We start from the raw sequence: 16,536 nt of genomic DNA on the forward strand, positions 1-16,536 counted from the left end.
CAGATGTTGCATGTGGGACAGGGTAAATCTTTAAAAAATGAAATATGAGGAGAAACATTGACTACAAAGAAGACATAACCTGCCCTGCCCATTAGTGCATTATAAGGTGAGAAGCATAATTCCATGCATCAACCTGGAGTAGAAACAACAGTCACTAGTGTATATAGGAATCTCTGTGCCACTGTCGAGCATCTCTGTCTCTATCTCTATCTCTACCTCGATCCCTATCCCTGTCCCTTTCCCTGTCCTTATGTCTTTCTCTATCCCTATCCCTGTCTCTATCTCTGTCTCTTTCTCTTTCCCTGTCTCTGTCCCTGTCTCTCTCCCGGTCTCTGCCTGGGTAGTGGTGGTAGCTGTGATGGTTGTGTGCAGTATAGTGATCCGTTGTGTGGTGTGTCCGTGGTGGAATATGCTGGTGATGTCTGTGCTGCCGGTTGCGCTCATTGTGCTCCTGTTCGTAGTCCTCCCCAACATATGGCTGGATGTTTCCACGATGATGTTGGTGGTGGTGGTGGTGATGGTGTTGGTGGTTACTGTTGTGATGATGGTGGTTATGAACCCGGAAGTTACAGTAAATCTCCTCCTCGTCCTCCTTTAGGACATCGTCCACCTCGCCATCCCTCTCCTCGGGCATGTACCTTCGAGGAGGCCTTGAGGCGTAATCCCTGCTCGACTGTATTTCCATGCCACCTGAAGTCTGGCTGTGCTGGACGTGGCTGTGGTGCTCCGTCCGCCGGTGGTGGTGGTGATGGTGATGGTGGTGGGTGTGCTGGGGTCTTTTTGGCTCAGTCTTCAGGAGCCGCTCTTCCTCCTCTCTCTGGCCCTCCTCAGCGGTCTGCTCCTGAGCCGGGACTGAAGGGGGCTCATGGTCTAGATGGTTCTCCCGTGAGCCTTTCCTCTTAGGGGCACCTGACTTCTTGCTTTTCTGCTCATCCTAGGAAAAAAAGAAAGAAAAAACATAGTGTTTTCTGACTAAATATAACCATTATATCACAGATTATACATCTTACAAATTTAGGCCAGGAAAAGCTTATGGACAGATCTTTATGAAAGTTCTTTTTGTATTATAAATTATAGAACTTGAAATGGTAATTGGGGCAAAAAAGTTAAAAATATGACTTTTAGACGAAATATTCTCATGAATTAAAAGATAATTGTGATTACATTAGTATAACTGGATCACTGGTTTAAAATGGTCATTCATGATGGAAACCATCATTTTATCTTAGAATAATATTTATCTTCTTATATCTAATGATCTGGTCAAAACTGTCGCTGTAATTGACAGATATCTTATTTTTGCATGTAGTGGAGGGTGGAGAGCTTAAATCCTCCATTACATTACAGGTCACGACTGTTTAATAAGTATTGCAAAGATCTGTGAGACATTTATTTTGATGTTTGACTTTTATTTTCTTTGTCAGTATTTTGTCCTCAAAAAACTATTTTCAGTTTGGTGAATAAAGACAAAGTTTCCACATTTACTGTAAAAACTACAACTTAGTATATGCACAAAGGTAGAAATGGTGCTGTTTTATTTAAAGCTCAATCGTTGAAACTGTATAGATGTGCGCAAGCATGAGCCTGATTTCCATAGTCAACACTCCTTTTTTAAATCATTTACATATTAAACTGTTTGCACCACAAATATTTATTTTAATCAGTTAGGACAATGGTAAAAAAGAAATGCAACTTCACCAAATGTTAAGAGATTCATCAAAGAAGAGAAGAAAAGTACATGTGTTTTAATTGATAGCCTTAGCTTGGGATAATTAACTTAATTAAATAAAAGTAGGTCAGCCTATCAATCCAACTATTGCCTTTTGTTTGTATCTACTACAGTATTAGTCTATCTTCATATAGTCTGTGTTATTTCTGTTTTCTGTCATTTTCCCAGGAAGTTTCACAGCACTATTAAGTTGTTTCTACATAGATTACACTATAGTCATGATAAACATGGTACTAACTACTCATCTCCACTGCTACACGGGAGTGACAATAGAGTCTGAAAATATCTCACTCACCAGAGGTAAGCCTATCTCATTTCTTCAACTTTCCAGTGAAGTACGATGAGAGGAAATGAAATGAAAGTGTTAGATGAATTCTGATGAGATTATTCACAGTTCAAACATTTATTTTCCACACTCAGCTGTCTTTCTAATACATGAGATGAATGGGATGAGATTAGATGAAAGGAAGACTTTACATCTGTTTTTTCTTTGTAGTTTTTCTCTGTACTTGTTTGTGTTTTAAGTACCGGTATTACTGTAGGACTGGCAGGCAGTGTATTCTCAGCCAGCTGGGCCACCACTGCGTTGGCAGGCTCCATCTCTGGCGGATGAGTGGCTCTCCAATAGGACTCCAGGTAATCAGCAATGTGCTCACAGGCATCCGATAGCTGGTTTTCATCTAAGATGACATCAAACATTTCCTACAGGAAATGGAAAAATTCAATTGAAAAGTGTGTAACAGTCAGGAGACAAGGGCAAATCTGTGGTTATTTTTGAGAATCACAAATAAGGTCTAAATGATGTTTCAACGGCACACCAAAATCGTCAGATATGTTGTTGTTGGGCCCTCAGCAGTGCCACTGGAAATAACACATGTAGTATATATTCATGCACTAAAGTAGTCACAATTCTGCCAACTTTTCTCATCTGCCACTAGATGGCACTCACTGGTGGACATTGAGCAAGCTTGTCTGCTGCCACAAGCTGAACATTGAGATGTTTGGTCTGAGACTTCCCCCTGGTCTTGATCAGTCTTGTCAACACCTGTTTGTCAGGAATCAAGAGAAGGAGGAGAATAAAAGAGGAAGTGAAAAAAGGGACTTGCATTTTAAAGTTTCTCTTTATTATTAGTTCAAAATATTAAACGAACTGAAATAGTCCAAAGTTCACGTTTAGAAAAATCATGTCTCATCGGATTCCACAGTCTTTTCCGGTGAAGCTTACTTTTGGTGAGGAGATCTTTACATAGACAAGAATTGGAGCTAGGGAGGTCTTGGACACCTGCATAGGGTGGTTGACGGTGTCTGCGTCTAAAATGACCAACTGCAGACTGCGGGCGAGCTCAAAGATACGCTCCACCTCCCCTTGGATCTGAGCTGCAACACCAGAAAGCAAAAGCAAGACTTTAACATCTAAAATCCAGGAAAGTTACTCTGTGCATGATTAAACATTTTAACATGTACAACAATAACGCATCTTAAATATAACTTGTTTTTAGGTTCCGGATGTGTATCAAGACATACCAGTGACTTATCAAGACTGTATCAAGACAATACTTTTATATATTTTATGGGGAGTCATTCAGGCTTGATAATGTACAAAAAATAAATGTCAATATTAGTTTTAAGCACATCTCACTGTCACGTGCAAAACCACAGACACTCTAGGATATGTGCTTATTTGTAATTATTGTCATCTTTTCTCTGCTATACCATTTCTAATATAGAAAACAAAAGGTACGCACACTCACTTCACAAAACACATCAGCAGATTAAAAACTGTGTTTATGAAAAACATGCCATGCTTAATAAAACTTCTTTTAAAGGTTATTTGTTTTCATTTCTGTGGCAGCACGGTGGTTAGCACTGTTGCCGCACAGCAAGAAGGTCCTGAGTTCAATTCCAACATCAGGCCGGGGTCTTTCTGTGTGGAGTTTGCATGTTCTCCCCGTGTTTGCGTGGGTTCCCTCCGGGTACTCCGGCTTCCTCCCACCGTCCAAAGACATGCAGCTTGTGGGGATAGGTTAATTGGAAAATCCAAATTGCCACTAGGTGTGAATGTGCGAGTGAATGTGAGTGTGAATGGTTGTCTGTCCCTGTGTGTTGGCCCTGCGACAGACTGGCGACCTGTCCAGGGTGTACCCTGCCTCTCGCCCTATGACAGCTGGGATAGGCTCCAGCGCCCCCCACGACCCTGAAAAGGATAAGCGGAAGCGAATGGATGGATGGATGTTTTCATTTTCTTGGTGAGCTAATCCACGCGGTGAGTAAGACTTGTTACACTCATGGGAGTGTATTTAAAGACTGGCCACGAGAGGGAGCGTGAAGCAGGGCATACAGAAAATGTGGCTGCTTCTGTCCTTAATGAGTTATAGTGTTCACAAATAACAGTGAAGCACATGCATATCTCTCAACCCAGCAAACTGAGAAACTTAATAACAGTCGATTTCAATTTTAATGACAGTGAAGTCCACAAGTCAATGGCTGTATACATACAGAGTGTTAAAAAAGTGGCAGCTGAGACAGATGTGATGAGGTAATGATAGGAGAAGGAAAGTGGAGCATTCAAAAACACAAGGACTACCAGTGCTTTCAGTCAATACATACCGGCAGCATCTGGGATGAGACAGCAATGGGAAAGACAAGAGTAGAGAAAACCAAACAAATTTTTATCACGCTTCTGTCTGATACCAAATATTTACTCTTCTAGGAAAAGGCGAGATTTGCACTATCCTAGTGCACAGTGTCACTGGGACAAAGACATCAAATCCACAGTAAGTTTCCAGTCAATATATAACCATAACTGACAGACAACAGACTGCTTTACGCAGATCTGATGTCAGTGTTCTCATCTGAGTCTCTGTCATATTTAACTATTCATTTCAAACTCTTTGTCTTCATGGCAATGGATAAATTATTCTCTCACATTATGAATTTGGAATAATCTTTGGACCATATATAAAAGCAAACTCTGTGAGCATGAGCCACACTGTGTTAATGGGGTAAAGCAAGCATCATATCAAACCTGGGTCAGACAGTATTGGTTTCCTATTTTATCCTAATTAGGTTTCCAAAAGTTTTTTGCCACCAGAGACCAAAAAAGTGAGTCCCAGAACGCTTAAACAATTAAAGAAGTGTAGTCAGACCACTGTCGTTTGAAATGATTGATTCATTACAGCAGCAGACAGTTAAAGGTTGATGTCCATGCTCTGAGCTCATAGGGATGCTTCTTTATCACTATGTGTTTCACATTAGAGTGATAAGTTAACATGCCCTGGAGCCAGAAGGTGGATGCTGGGGTGGTGGAGGGGTTGAACTTGCGTGCAGGGAAGCCATAACACTGACATGTCAGAGGAAGAGATGCTAAATTGGGACATTGTGTTTTCATATATGATGCATTTTGAGTGGCTGTCATGATTTTCTCCATCTGTTTTTGTAATTGATTTATTTTCTTATTGCTACTACTGCTTCAGTTGTCTTTATGCTGTGAATGTCAACCAGGGAAGCTGTTCTGGAGATGACAGACGGCATACCTAAATTGGAGCGGGTGTTGGAGCGATCCATTAAGGCCTTTTTGCCAGGGTTGTTGAGGATGGATCGTTTTGCCAGTGAGATATCTGCTGTTACCCGCGTAATAGTAATTCTGGAGCAGAGACAAAATAACAATCATGATTACACAGTTATGATTTTTGTTGTTTTATTTTATTTTGGGGTTGTTGTTTTTTTTTCAAATAAATTATGTGATAGATTATGTGAAGAATTAAATCAGAACTTACCTGCCTTCAAATCGATGTTTTAAAAAGTCAAATAGTGCTTTTTGCATCATATCTGTTACCTACAAGAGGGAAACAAATAAAGTTACTCCAAATTCAACAAATAATACTAGAGTTTTATATTTCTTCAAAAGTCAAATTAAGCTCACCTCTAAGCCCTTCAGTGATGGTCCCATTAGAACCACAGGGCGCATTGTAGGCACTACATCATACATAGCCACCTGCTCCCCCTGTAGCAAAAAAAAAAATTTTACAAAAATCCCCCAAGGTTAGATTTTTGCTTATGAAACAAGAGCTACATGAGGAACCACTATACCCATCATCTAAAGGCTAAAATTATCTTATTTTTATGAACAACCTCAAAGTTTGATAATGCATGATGATCACAAGCTCAATTTTGGCTGTACTCAAATGCTTAAACATATAAAGAAGAATAACTTATTAACATGTTATTAATACCACTTTGAGCATTAGATTTTGTTCTCACTTTTTAGCTGGTCATATGAGATAGCAACTTAGAAATTCATGAACTATTTTTTTAGCCCGTAATATACCAAGGTGATCTAAATGCAAGTCAAAAGTTCAGTTGGCCAGTGTCACGGTCCTGGATCGGTGACCCAGTGTTTTGAGTTTTGTACTTTTACTTTTGATTTTATCATGGATTATGACTGTTTGTGTTTTGGTTTCTGTCCTAGTATTTCTAGCTCCCTGGTTCTGTAGTACTTCCTGAGTTCTAATTCTTAGTTTTTGTTGTTTGGTTTCCTGGTGTTAACTCTGTGCCCTTCTGTCCTACATTTCAGGTCTCGATGTTCTGCCTCCCCAGTCTCTGTTAAGTTTACGTGTCTAGAGTTCAGTTTTACTTTGAAGGTCTGTGTCTCATGTCAGTGTTTCTAGTTTTGCTTCCCTTTGGTCTCGTCATGTCTCATTTCTCCCAGCTGTGCTCTCCTCCTGTGTCTCATTCCCCTCATTATTCCCCAGTGTATTTAAGCCCTGTGTTTCTCTGCGTCAGTGTCGTGTCGTCCCTCATGCTGTGTGTTTCCTTGTGTGCCTCTTGATGAAGTTTATATTTTCCAGCTTAGTTTAGTCCTGTATTATTTCCGTGTGTCAGCAATAAAGCTGAATTTTGAGTTATTCCCACGTGTTGGGAGTTCTGCATTTTGGGTCCTCTTCCTGCCTATACACAGCTGAATCATGACAGCCAGTTTTACTGACACTGTCAGTCCAATGGACAACACACATATCCTTGCTTTAGTCTGAAAGTTAGAACAACATTTGTAAAATGGTACACAAGACAAAACCAAAGCTTCTGCATTCAAGAATTCACTGTATGCAGTGAAAATATGAATAAGATAAAATCAGTTGTTGTGTTTCTAGAAAGCAGTGTTCTTTATAATGAGGATCGATGGGCTGAAACAGATGTAAACAGAGTGTAAACACTTTCGTCACTTACCGGCTTCTTTTTCACCTGCTGATTGGCTGCTTGTGCAGAATGACAAAATCGCACACGTTCCACAGTTATTATGAATAAAAAAGCAAACATATTTATTGTTACTCCCTTGTATGCACATACTGACCTTGTGATGGAGGAGTATATTTCTTCGAGTTCATATCTTGAGCTACCTGAGATGCAGCTTTGCTAAAATGAGAGGAAATCTCTGATTTAGTTTAAGTCTGCAACAACCAAACGCTGATTTTACCACACTCTGAATTTCAGTGCTTTAGTAATGATAAAAATAGACCACCATGTTTCTATGCAATGAAGGATTTTGGTGCTTAGAGACTGTGTGTCTATTTATAGCATAAGACACAAATATATGAAGCTTAGAGGGCAAATTCCTCAAAGTGGTTCAGCGCAGTTTCCACCAAAGCAGCATTTTTAAGATTCTTTAGATGTGTTACAGTCTAACTGTGTCAATCAATGAGCTTTTGCCTTCTGGTGAGGGGGGTGGGGGTGCAACCTTTTGAAGTAACAAAAGGAAAATATAGTCATCTCCGTTATAATTTACTACCACACATGATGACATGAAACAAACTTAAGTTAAACAACATAAAATACATAAAATAACTAATGTCATTCATACATGAACACACTAAATTACTAAAAAGTAAGCTGGGAAAGTGTATGATACAAGTTTTAAGTCAAAATGTTATTTGCATATCACTACAGCAAACTTGTTTACCAGTCTGGTTGATAATTTTTTTAAATTGAAAACTTATTATTCCACACCAGTAAAAAGACTTTAGAATTGTCTTTTTGTTTTTTAAAAAAGGTCCGCTACCGAGCCACCACCCGCAGACAGGCTGATATCACAACCTTTCCTGTTTTTTTTTCGTCTTTGTGCCAAAAGTATCAGTGTATACACATTCGAACCAACACTGTTTCCTCAAAGTCTCTCTGCTCCAGCAATTTTATTTATTTGTGGTCAATTTAAAACACAACTTTTGCATTGAAATTCCTGCATAAAAACCCTCATGAAGGAAATGAAAGAGCATCACGATGTACATACTTGGCTAATGCCTTGGCAGCTTTCCTCGCTTGGACTTCTCTTCGGATAAGAATGGTTTCCAGATTGACTGGACTGGGGACGAAGCCCACCACACCATCCTCCTTCACCGGCCGTCCGAGCCACCAGTCATTGTTAAACTTCTGCTCATTCAGAAGAAAAAAAGAAGAGCGGACATTTAAAGATTGATGTTCTCATGTGACATTATTTTTATCTGATGATGTTAATGGTCCAATTTAGCAACTGTAGCTTTGCATTTTATGTTATCTGTCTCTAAAGATTAACCCAAATCTTAATTAACAGGTGTCAAGCTTTGGTAAATGGCCTGTATTTGTATAGCGCTTTTCTAGTCCCTAAGGACCCCAAAGCGCTTTACACAACCTGTCATCCACCCATTCACACACACTGGTGATGGCAAGCTACAATGTAGCCACAGCCACCCTGGGGCGCACTGACAGAGGCGAGGCTGCCGGACACTGGCGCCACCGGGCCCTCTGACCACCACCAGTAGGCAACGGGTGAAGTGTCTTGCCCAAGGACACAATGACCGAGGCTGTCCAAGCCGGGGCTCGAACCGGCAACCTTCCGATTACAAGGCGAACTCCCAACTCTTGAGCCACGATCGCCCCATAGCTTTATCAGCTAAACCACAGCACATTTCAAAATGTGCGAAAAGAAGAAGAATGCACCAAAAGTACGCCACTATCTGGACAATTTGGGATGTTGTGTTGCTTCTCCTCTTTGGATTTCTTTTCCGTCTCTTGGGTTACATTCCATCAGTTTGTTGTCATTTTGCTTCTCATTTTAAAATCCGTCTGGTTCTGCCCTGTCAGTTAGGTCCTTTTAACAACCCCCATTTGTACTGTTTGTAATTTTGCATGATATGTGTATTTGTGTTTGTTTCAAACCTCTTTGATATGTAGGAAGTCCCTGGCCTCAAAAGTGACAGCCTGGCCTGGTACAGGGACGTTGTCATCGTCTGCTGGCGTGTAAGAGAAGTTGCATCGTACAGCAAATGCCACAGGCTTGTACTGGGAATACAAGGCAGGAGTTATGATTACTAATAAATCATATTATATACAATACAATCTACATCAGGGTAAGAGAGTAACCTTGTGTATTCCATTTTACAAAAGCTAAAAGCTAAACTTTTATAAATATGACATTTAATGAATTAGGTCAGTAATAATAGGTAAGTAAAAAAATAGTAGGTTAAAGTTAAAAATACAACCATTAGTCAAGAAAAGAGAGTTACTGTGATAATACCACAAGCTGTAACGTACGACCAAACAAGTCACTGATCTTTTATCCTTGTATTAATATTCAATCCTATTTTACTGTATGTGAAGTTGCAACTAACTATTAGAGAATTTCAGAATGTTGACTTCATTCCAGTGTTTTAACATCATTAGATCATAACATTTATCAATCTTTTCTCCCTTTTCTACATTTTTTTTAATTAAGGGGTGTGGCTAAACTGCATAACTGTGTCAAGTACAATTGGCTGTGTTGCCAGCATTTTGTGTACATACACAAATATGTGGCCTGATGCACATATAAATCAACCTTTTGACAGATGTTAGGAAAACAAGTATAAGTTTAATGTGAAGTGCTATATTTTAGAAATATAGCTTAGACACAAATTCTGGAAGATTCTGCATTTCAGCTGTATAAGACGAAGCTACTGATGATTAAATTCCTGTTGTCTGACTGTCATAGGACACGATAATGTTTTGTTTGATTTTTCTTCCACCAAAGGGATATGTTTAATTTATGCTTAGGAAAAATGACCTGTTGCTGTTTCTTCTTTGTTGCACTGTAACTACTGTATGGTTCCTCCTGACCGAAGGTTGGTGTTGTAATCCAATCAGAATCAAATGTCAGTGGCTTGTCATTCAAGCTGCTAATTACTCCACTTTGGAAAGATTAGAGACTGTGGGAGAGGCTGCAGGGTCAGCAGGTGACAGGTCGGGTGTCTTTGCCGCCTTAATTACAAAGCAACAGTGGGAGCACATTAAATCTGTGGGGGAGGATTTAATTTAATATACAACACATCAGCAGGGTCTGCTTAAAGGGCAAAAGAGAGGAAGTCTGCTATCAACTGGGGCTTTAAAAAAATCACATCTCTAATGACCTTAATTGTGATAATGCCCCAAAAGGAAAACCTCGCAGATTGTATGTATGTAAGCCAGACTTAAAAATGATAACCATATGATATTACATTCATAGTATAATACCAGCAGGTTCAATCGTTTTACCTCATCTTGACTATCTACATATTGTGTTTATTATATACACACTGCAGAAAAATGTTGTTCCACTTATGGAACGCCAGGACTGCCATAATGAATTAATTAAATACACCATTAAATAATTAATTAAATGTGTCAATAATTAATTAAAATTGGAATTAATTAATTAAATAAATAGTTATGACACATGTAATTAATTAATTATTGACACATTTAATTAATTATTTATGTATTTCACATTTTAATTAATTATTGACACATTTAATTAATTATTTATTGACACATTTAATTAATTATTTATGTATTTCACATTTTAATTAATTATTGCCACATTTAATTAATTATTTAATGGTGTATTTAATTAATTCATTATGGCAGTCCTGGCGTTCCATATCCACTGTTGTTCTGAGGGCAAAGTAATTAATCACATATCAAATTTAAATGTTGTTGCATTACAATATAGTTTGTGTCAGTTAAATTGGTTATTTTGCTATCTTGCTAGAAAGCATATGGCTGAAGATGAAAGTATTGTAATTTATGTGAAGCAATAATCAATATCCTTGGTCATCATCCTTCTCCTGGCAGTGAGCACATAAAGGAACGACAAGGATGAAGACTGTGATGACTCATTTCAGTAGAAGAATATTGCTTCGCTAATCCAATGTCCTGATGTGTGTGTTTCATGTCTGTGATGTAATCATGTCCTTGAGAGCAGCCTCTCTCAAAAATGAGTCTGTAAGAGCCACAGTGGGTCAGATCAGGTGATACATGATGCAACAGAGCAAAAGTACCTTTGCTTTCTCCAGCTGCACCTGGGCGTTTCTTTCCTCAACGACACCTGTGTCCTTATGCTCTCCCTGCAGGAGATACAAAGGAGGAGCAATTAGTTTGATCAATTCACTGTAAATAAGACAAGAGAGGAATGCTGCAGAAGGAGGACAAGAAATTACATATTTTCTGCTGCAGTCATTTCAAGGGTGGTTACATAGTGGAGGACATATGAGACATTTAAAATGTATTTAAATCAATGCAGCAGCAGCAGCAGCAGCAGCAGGGTTACAGTCCAAGCATGGTTCAAATTCCAAAAACACTGGATTCAAAATAAAGACCTTAGAATAATAGAGAGGAAAGCCCACCAATCAGATATGAGCAAACATGTTGCAGCAGTGGAAAGGAAAACATTCATATTTTAAAATTCAATCCAGTAATGCAACTCAGCAGCGTCATTAGTTAGCCATACTCTTTCTGACGAACAAACAGCATAATTGACATGTCGCACTTTATTTTTTAAAGTTTCTCTGTCCTAGTCAAAGTCGAATCTATTCAAGTCATGTAGGGTGTTCCAAAAAAACGAGAGCTGCAGTTGTTCAGCAAACGAGAGCCAAAAAGGAATCGTTAAACAGCAGAGTTTTAGCAAGAGAAAAAACTAATGTCATAATGAAAGTAACAGGAAAACCCTTATGGAATTTAACCAAACAAAAGAAAACTACAGTAAATAAAATATTGCCTCACAATAAACTGTCCCTTCCTATACTTTTGCCTTCTCAACTGCATGGACTCTATCAGTTACACGGGTAAACAACATAACATAAACGACATAATATGTTATATATTATTTTTACAGAATTTCAGCAACAGAAAAACATTCTCTTATTCTACCTTACTTGTCTTGTGTCCCAGTTGCTCTTGGGTCAGTCCTATCAATGCAAATATGGATTTATTACTAACGACTAACAGCTGATTCCCAGGAAACACAGATGCAAAAGAGAAACTGATCATGTGATCAATAATTGCAATAATTAAACAACTTATCAATTAGTTTTCAAGAAACTTTTGCATGTAATTCTGCAAAAATGTAGCAGCAAACTCCCCCAGGGACACCCAGGTTTATGCACCATGTGTCCCTAAGATTAGATTGTCCTCTCAAAGACATGGTAATTAACGCTCTCAGTGTCATAGCCAGGAGGTGGCAAAGCCCATCGCGTCAATCTGGCACTCATGATACGCACTCGCATCCCAGAGTCGCAAATCAGGTCTGTTGTTGAAGACAGTCTGCTCTGCCTGATGCATTTAGATCATGCGCCCTTGGTGGGTCAAAGTCAATATTCTCAAATCTAATCTGAAATTGGTGGTGCACAAAGTGATTTTTGTATTAGGTCCCTACCAATGATATAAAACATTAAAATTAGTTTGCAAATGTTTGCTCTGCTTCATTTAGATGCTCTTTGACTTGTTAACACATTGAAAATCATACACAGCTAAATGGTGAAGTAATAAATAAGCTCAATTATGGCAAGCCCAATTTTTACTCTTTAAGTGTGCGTGTGTGTGTGTGTGTATGTGTGTGTGTGTGGGGGGGGGGGGGGGGGGGGGAGAGATATGTGTGTATTCACATCATTTATGTTAATGAGAGTCTGGGGAGTGAGTTGGAGGGTGGGGTGGGCTGCTTTTAACTATGTAAAGCACTTTGTGCTACATTTTTTGTATGAAAAGTGCTTTATAGATAAAGATTGATTGATTGATTGATTGAATCCACACCCCACTCCTAGCTAAAGTGTTTTTTCTGCAAAAAACTGGAATTGCAACTCCTCGTCTTCCAAAGTGAAATGGAGAGTTGCTTTTGCTTGCCCGCTGCCCACCCTGAGCAATGCTCCCCACAGTGTTTCCACTTGATCACAGTAAAGGGAACAATTACATTCTCCAGCAAACATTGCAGTCAGCTGCAATACCTGCCTCCTCGAAAATCTAAGAAAATGTCGACATATTTTAAACATTTAACATGAAGACTTCTACAATCCACTAGTTTATGGCTGTTCATATGATTAAGACTTTTTTTTTAAGTAATTGAGAATATAGGCGGCTCACTGTGCAAACCCAAAGAACCTTTTTTTTCTGGCACACCTTTACTCTACCACCTGCTCCCCCTCTCCATGTTATTCTAAATGAGTGCACACTGACACTACTGAAACACTTATGATGATGGATTATGCACCATGTCATTACCATAGGCCAATTTTTACTTCTGACCTATCTTCAACTCCAAAATGGCTTAGCTTTAAAATGAAATTGAAAGAGAATAGCAGGGACTGCAACGAGGAAGGAAAGCATGAGGCGTGAGGGAAGCGACTGAGAGCGCTACAGTGCTACAAGAAGAAAACAAAGTAAAAGAAAAATATCTTCAGAGAGAAAACAAAAGCACATTCAGTGGTGGCACAAATGTGCACATATTTGCTCATTGGAAGGGGGGACACACACACGACTAATACTCGAGAAACAACAAAAGTATTGATCAAAGAATCACAAGGACATAACGTATCAACGTACTAGATTGCTGGTAATTACACATTACAGTTATGAAAAGCTGGTGGATGCAGTAGAGACAATGTCAAAACAGAAAATTGAAAATCAGAGAGAAGGAGGAAGTAAATCTCCCTGGGGCACAATTACGCCCAGGCAAGGATTTTTGTTTACCCATGCCTGGCAAAGACATCTGGTCGCACAGCACCCAGCTCTCCTGTGAGCCAGTGTCACCCAGCCAATAGTACAAAACGCCCCCGCTGAATTATTAAGCAACACTGAACTACTGCTGATGACTTTACGAGAATGAGTTGAGCTCTCCAAGAGAAAGGAAGCAAAAATCAATAATATATATATATATATATAATTTTGAAAGAGATTGTAATTAATATCGCAAGTTAAGTAACCTTTTACTTTACAGTTCTGATTCACATATTTATTTAAGAGTTTTACATATGTGGGGAAGATCTTAATGGACATGTCTGTGGTCTGGCATAACAGTTACAGTGTGTGATTCTAGACTCTATTGCAGATGAAGACTGTGCCTGGTTTACTTTATTCACTGTGTTGCTGCATTGAAGCCATGTAGATAACTGTACCTGCTTGAACTGAAACATTTTCTCATTGTGTCTCATAATTATTGGATTATTCTCTCAGATTTCCCAACCTGTGCATAATCTGGCCCCGGCCTCTGAAATGTGAAGATCTGATCTTTTTCTTTGAGATAAATTACATTTAACTAAATGTTTAAAAAAAAGGCTTTTGTTTCATTGTGTTATTGTGATTTTAAAGATGTGATCAATTCAGAAATCTTCACATTAATAGATAATCATTAGTTCATTAGTTGTTACAGTCCTTTCTCTTTTGATATTAAATTGAATCAGCTGAGTTAAAAGAAACTGCATCTTTGTTGACCAATAATACCCAGACTTCCCTGCACAGTATTTTCTCTCTATCACTAAACTTTTCTCTTATATAGGTACTCCAAGTTGATTTTTCATTCCACTCTTTCAAAGTCTTTACCCTTAACTGATCCCCTCATCATTTCATTAAACCCCCTTCTTTCTTCTCTTTTGTCCTTCTCTCTCTCCCTGTTGGAGAATCTTTTTAGACCATTACTGTGATTACGTGGCTTAGAAGGTGGGCAAAGGAAGGTAGAGGGCAAGGATGACGTGAAAAAAAGGAATAAAGGCACGCTCTCTCATGTGCTACCTGAAGGTGACTCCTATTCTGCTGAAAAGTGTTTACACAGCTCTTTCAGCACACGCCAGGAGAGTGCATTAGGAAAGGAGCATCTGATTGGGGAGATGGACTCCATCCCCAAACCTAAATAATCAGAACCATCGAGTCACCAGGAGCCAGCTGGCTGCCCTGGAGTTCAGATGCTAATCCAACATCAGTGTAAAACATCAGCATGAAAGACAGGAAGCAGAAGTTAGTTAAACTAAAGATGCTTTTTGGATGAAGATAACTTTTTTATAGTTATTTTAACTGCTGAAAGGATGAAAGAAGTATCACCCTTTTAATATATTTAAAGAGCAGCAAAAGATTTGAATTCTACCATTTAGAGCTCAGTTTTTAGGGTATCTTTTGGCTTCTTTTAGCATAAATATATAGTGTTTGGGCTAGACATTAATATGTTAATTGGACAAACATGAGTGCACTAACACTAGTAAAATTCTAGCCCCCTAAACAGCAGAAAAGGACACATCTTAAATGGATTTATGTGATGGAGTACCCATTGTCAGCTCTAATACCACTTCAGAAGACAAGCAATTTACAGGACAAAACCCAGAGAAGTAAAACATAGTTATTTAGGAAGGTAAGGATATAGTTAATCCTATAGTGATTTGTTCAAAGCATTCATATTCATATGGGGAAACTTTTTTTTGGTTGATCTCTGGTTGTGTGAGTATGGAGATTTGCTACTACCTCCTGTACCCTCCCATGCATTCTTGGATACTCCTCGGGTACTGCTGTGATCTCACTCGTCACAAAAAAGACATCTAAGGCTAGGAGTTTCCACTTCAATGAACAAGACCAAGGTGAACAAATCTGTGGTGCCTTCATCCCTGTGGCAGTTAACTACTATAATTAGAGCCTTAAGTTTGAGAAGAGAGCTCAAACACTTGGCAGTTTATTATAGGACTGTGACTCCAGCATCATTCACTGACATACCACACAATGCAAATGAAAATTATGACAGCAGGGCTGAAAAAATGACAGTATGGTAATGATAACAGAGTTTTAAAACCACCCTGTGTATCTCATGTGTGATGGTGAATTGGTTGTTGCTCTGTCCACAGCTGAATAATCACAGGAGAAAGGCATCAGTGCAAACTCTGCATAAAAGCCCCCAAGGACAATACTGAGAAGAGATTCAGCATGCCCACAACTCCCAGTTCCCTGAAACTGCATACAGCAAAAACCATCAGGACTTTTACATTCTCAGGCAGCGCCACAGTAATTCTTTTCACTCACAGCTCACTTAGACAGCAGGCTTTGATATATTACTTTAATCCAGCTTTTAAGAAAGTAATGATACAATTCTACTGTTGACATGAATCCAAATTTGAATTTAAGTCAGAACCACAAAAGACCATCTTGAGCTGGGCAAAAATCAGTGGTGATAGCAATGAGTCTACAGACCACATTTTGGGTACTTGTAAAGCTTCAAGCATGTTTTTTGAAAAATTGTGATGCTGCTGTGTCGGTAAAATCATACAGAAAACAAAATATAGATGAGTCACAAATAAAAACAAAAACTAAAAACTAAACAAAAAGCAATGTGTTGGACCTTTTAACCCGCCTCTGAGCCATTGCTTTTAGTTAAAGGATGGCTTTGCCCATCTTTCAGCTTTCACGAGATACTGAGCAAAGTGTAACTATTCATAGGAACCACAGACAGTTTTTATTTCATGCTACACTATAGTGTGGGCTTACATTAAGAAGTAAGCTGTTGCTCCTATATGCAGCCACAA

At 38.9% G+C, this 16,536-nt stretch overlaps 1 protein-coding gene across 2 annotated transcripts in view; it reads right to left on the reverse strand.

Annotated features, from left to right (window-relative positions):
* Positions 1–154: 154 nt before the first annotated feature.
* The window catches only part of cacnb2b (calcium channel, voltage-dependent, beta 2b), a 37,225-nt gene continuing 20,843 nt past the window's right edge, over positions 155–16,536 (reverse strand). Inside the window, exons 2-14 of one of the 2 annotated variants that reach the window (XM_085376907.1) lie at positions 11,050–11,115; positions 8,915–9,037; positions 8,010–8,149; positions 7,077–7,138; positions 6,953–6,978; positions 5,652–5,732; positions 5,506–5,564; positions 5,263–5,372; positions 4,337–4,345; positions 2,955–3,106; positions 2,679–2,774; positions 2,258–2,431; positions 155–934 (exon numbers count right to left, since the gene is read on the reverse strand). In XM_085376907.1, coding sequence (XP_085233033.1) covers positions 155–934; positions 2,258–2,431; positions 2,679–2,774; positions 2,955–3,106; positions 4,337–4,345; positions 5,263–5,372; positions 5,506–5,564; positions 5,652–5,732; positions 6,953–6,978; positions 7,077–7,138; positions 8,010–8,149; positions 8,915–9,037; positions 11,050–11,115 — 1,878 coding nt within the window. The remainder of the gene's footprint in view (positions 935–2,257; positions 2,432–2,678; positions 2,775–2,954; positions 3,107–4,336; positions 4,346–5,262; positions 5,373–5,505; positions 5,565–5,651; positions 5,733–6,952; positions 6,979–7,076; positions 7,139–8,009; positions 8,150–8,914; positions 9,038–11,049; positions 11,116–16,536) is intronic. The other variant, XM_085376905.1, reaches the window with a different exon arrangement.

Source organism: Diplotaxodon limnothrissa, linkage group LG18, assembly GCF_057381915.1.
Source record: "Diplotaxodon limnothrissa isolate DT_005_m linkage group LG18, D_limnothrissa_male_GT1.1, whole genome shotgun sequence".
Lineage (NCBI taxonomy): Eukaryota > Metazoa > Chordata > Actinopteri > Cichliformes > Cichlidae > Diplotaxodon > Diplotaxodon limnothrissa.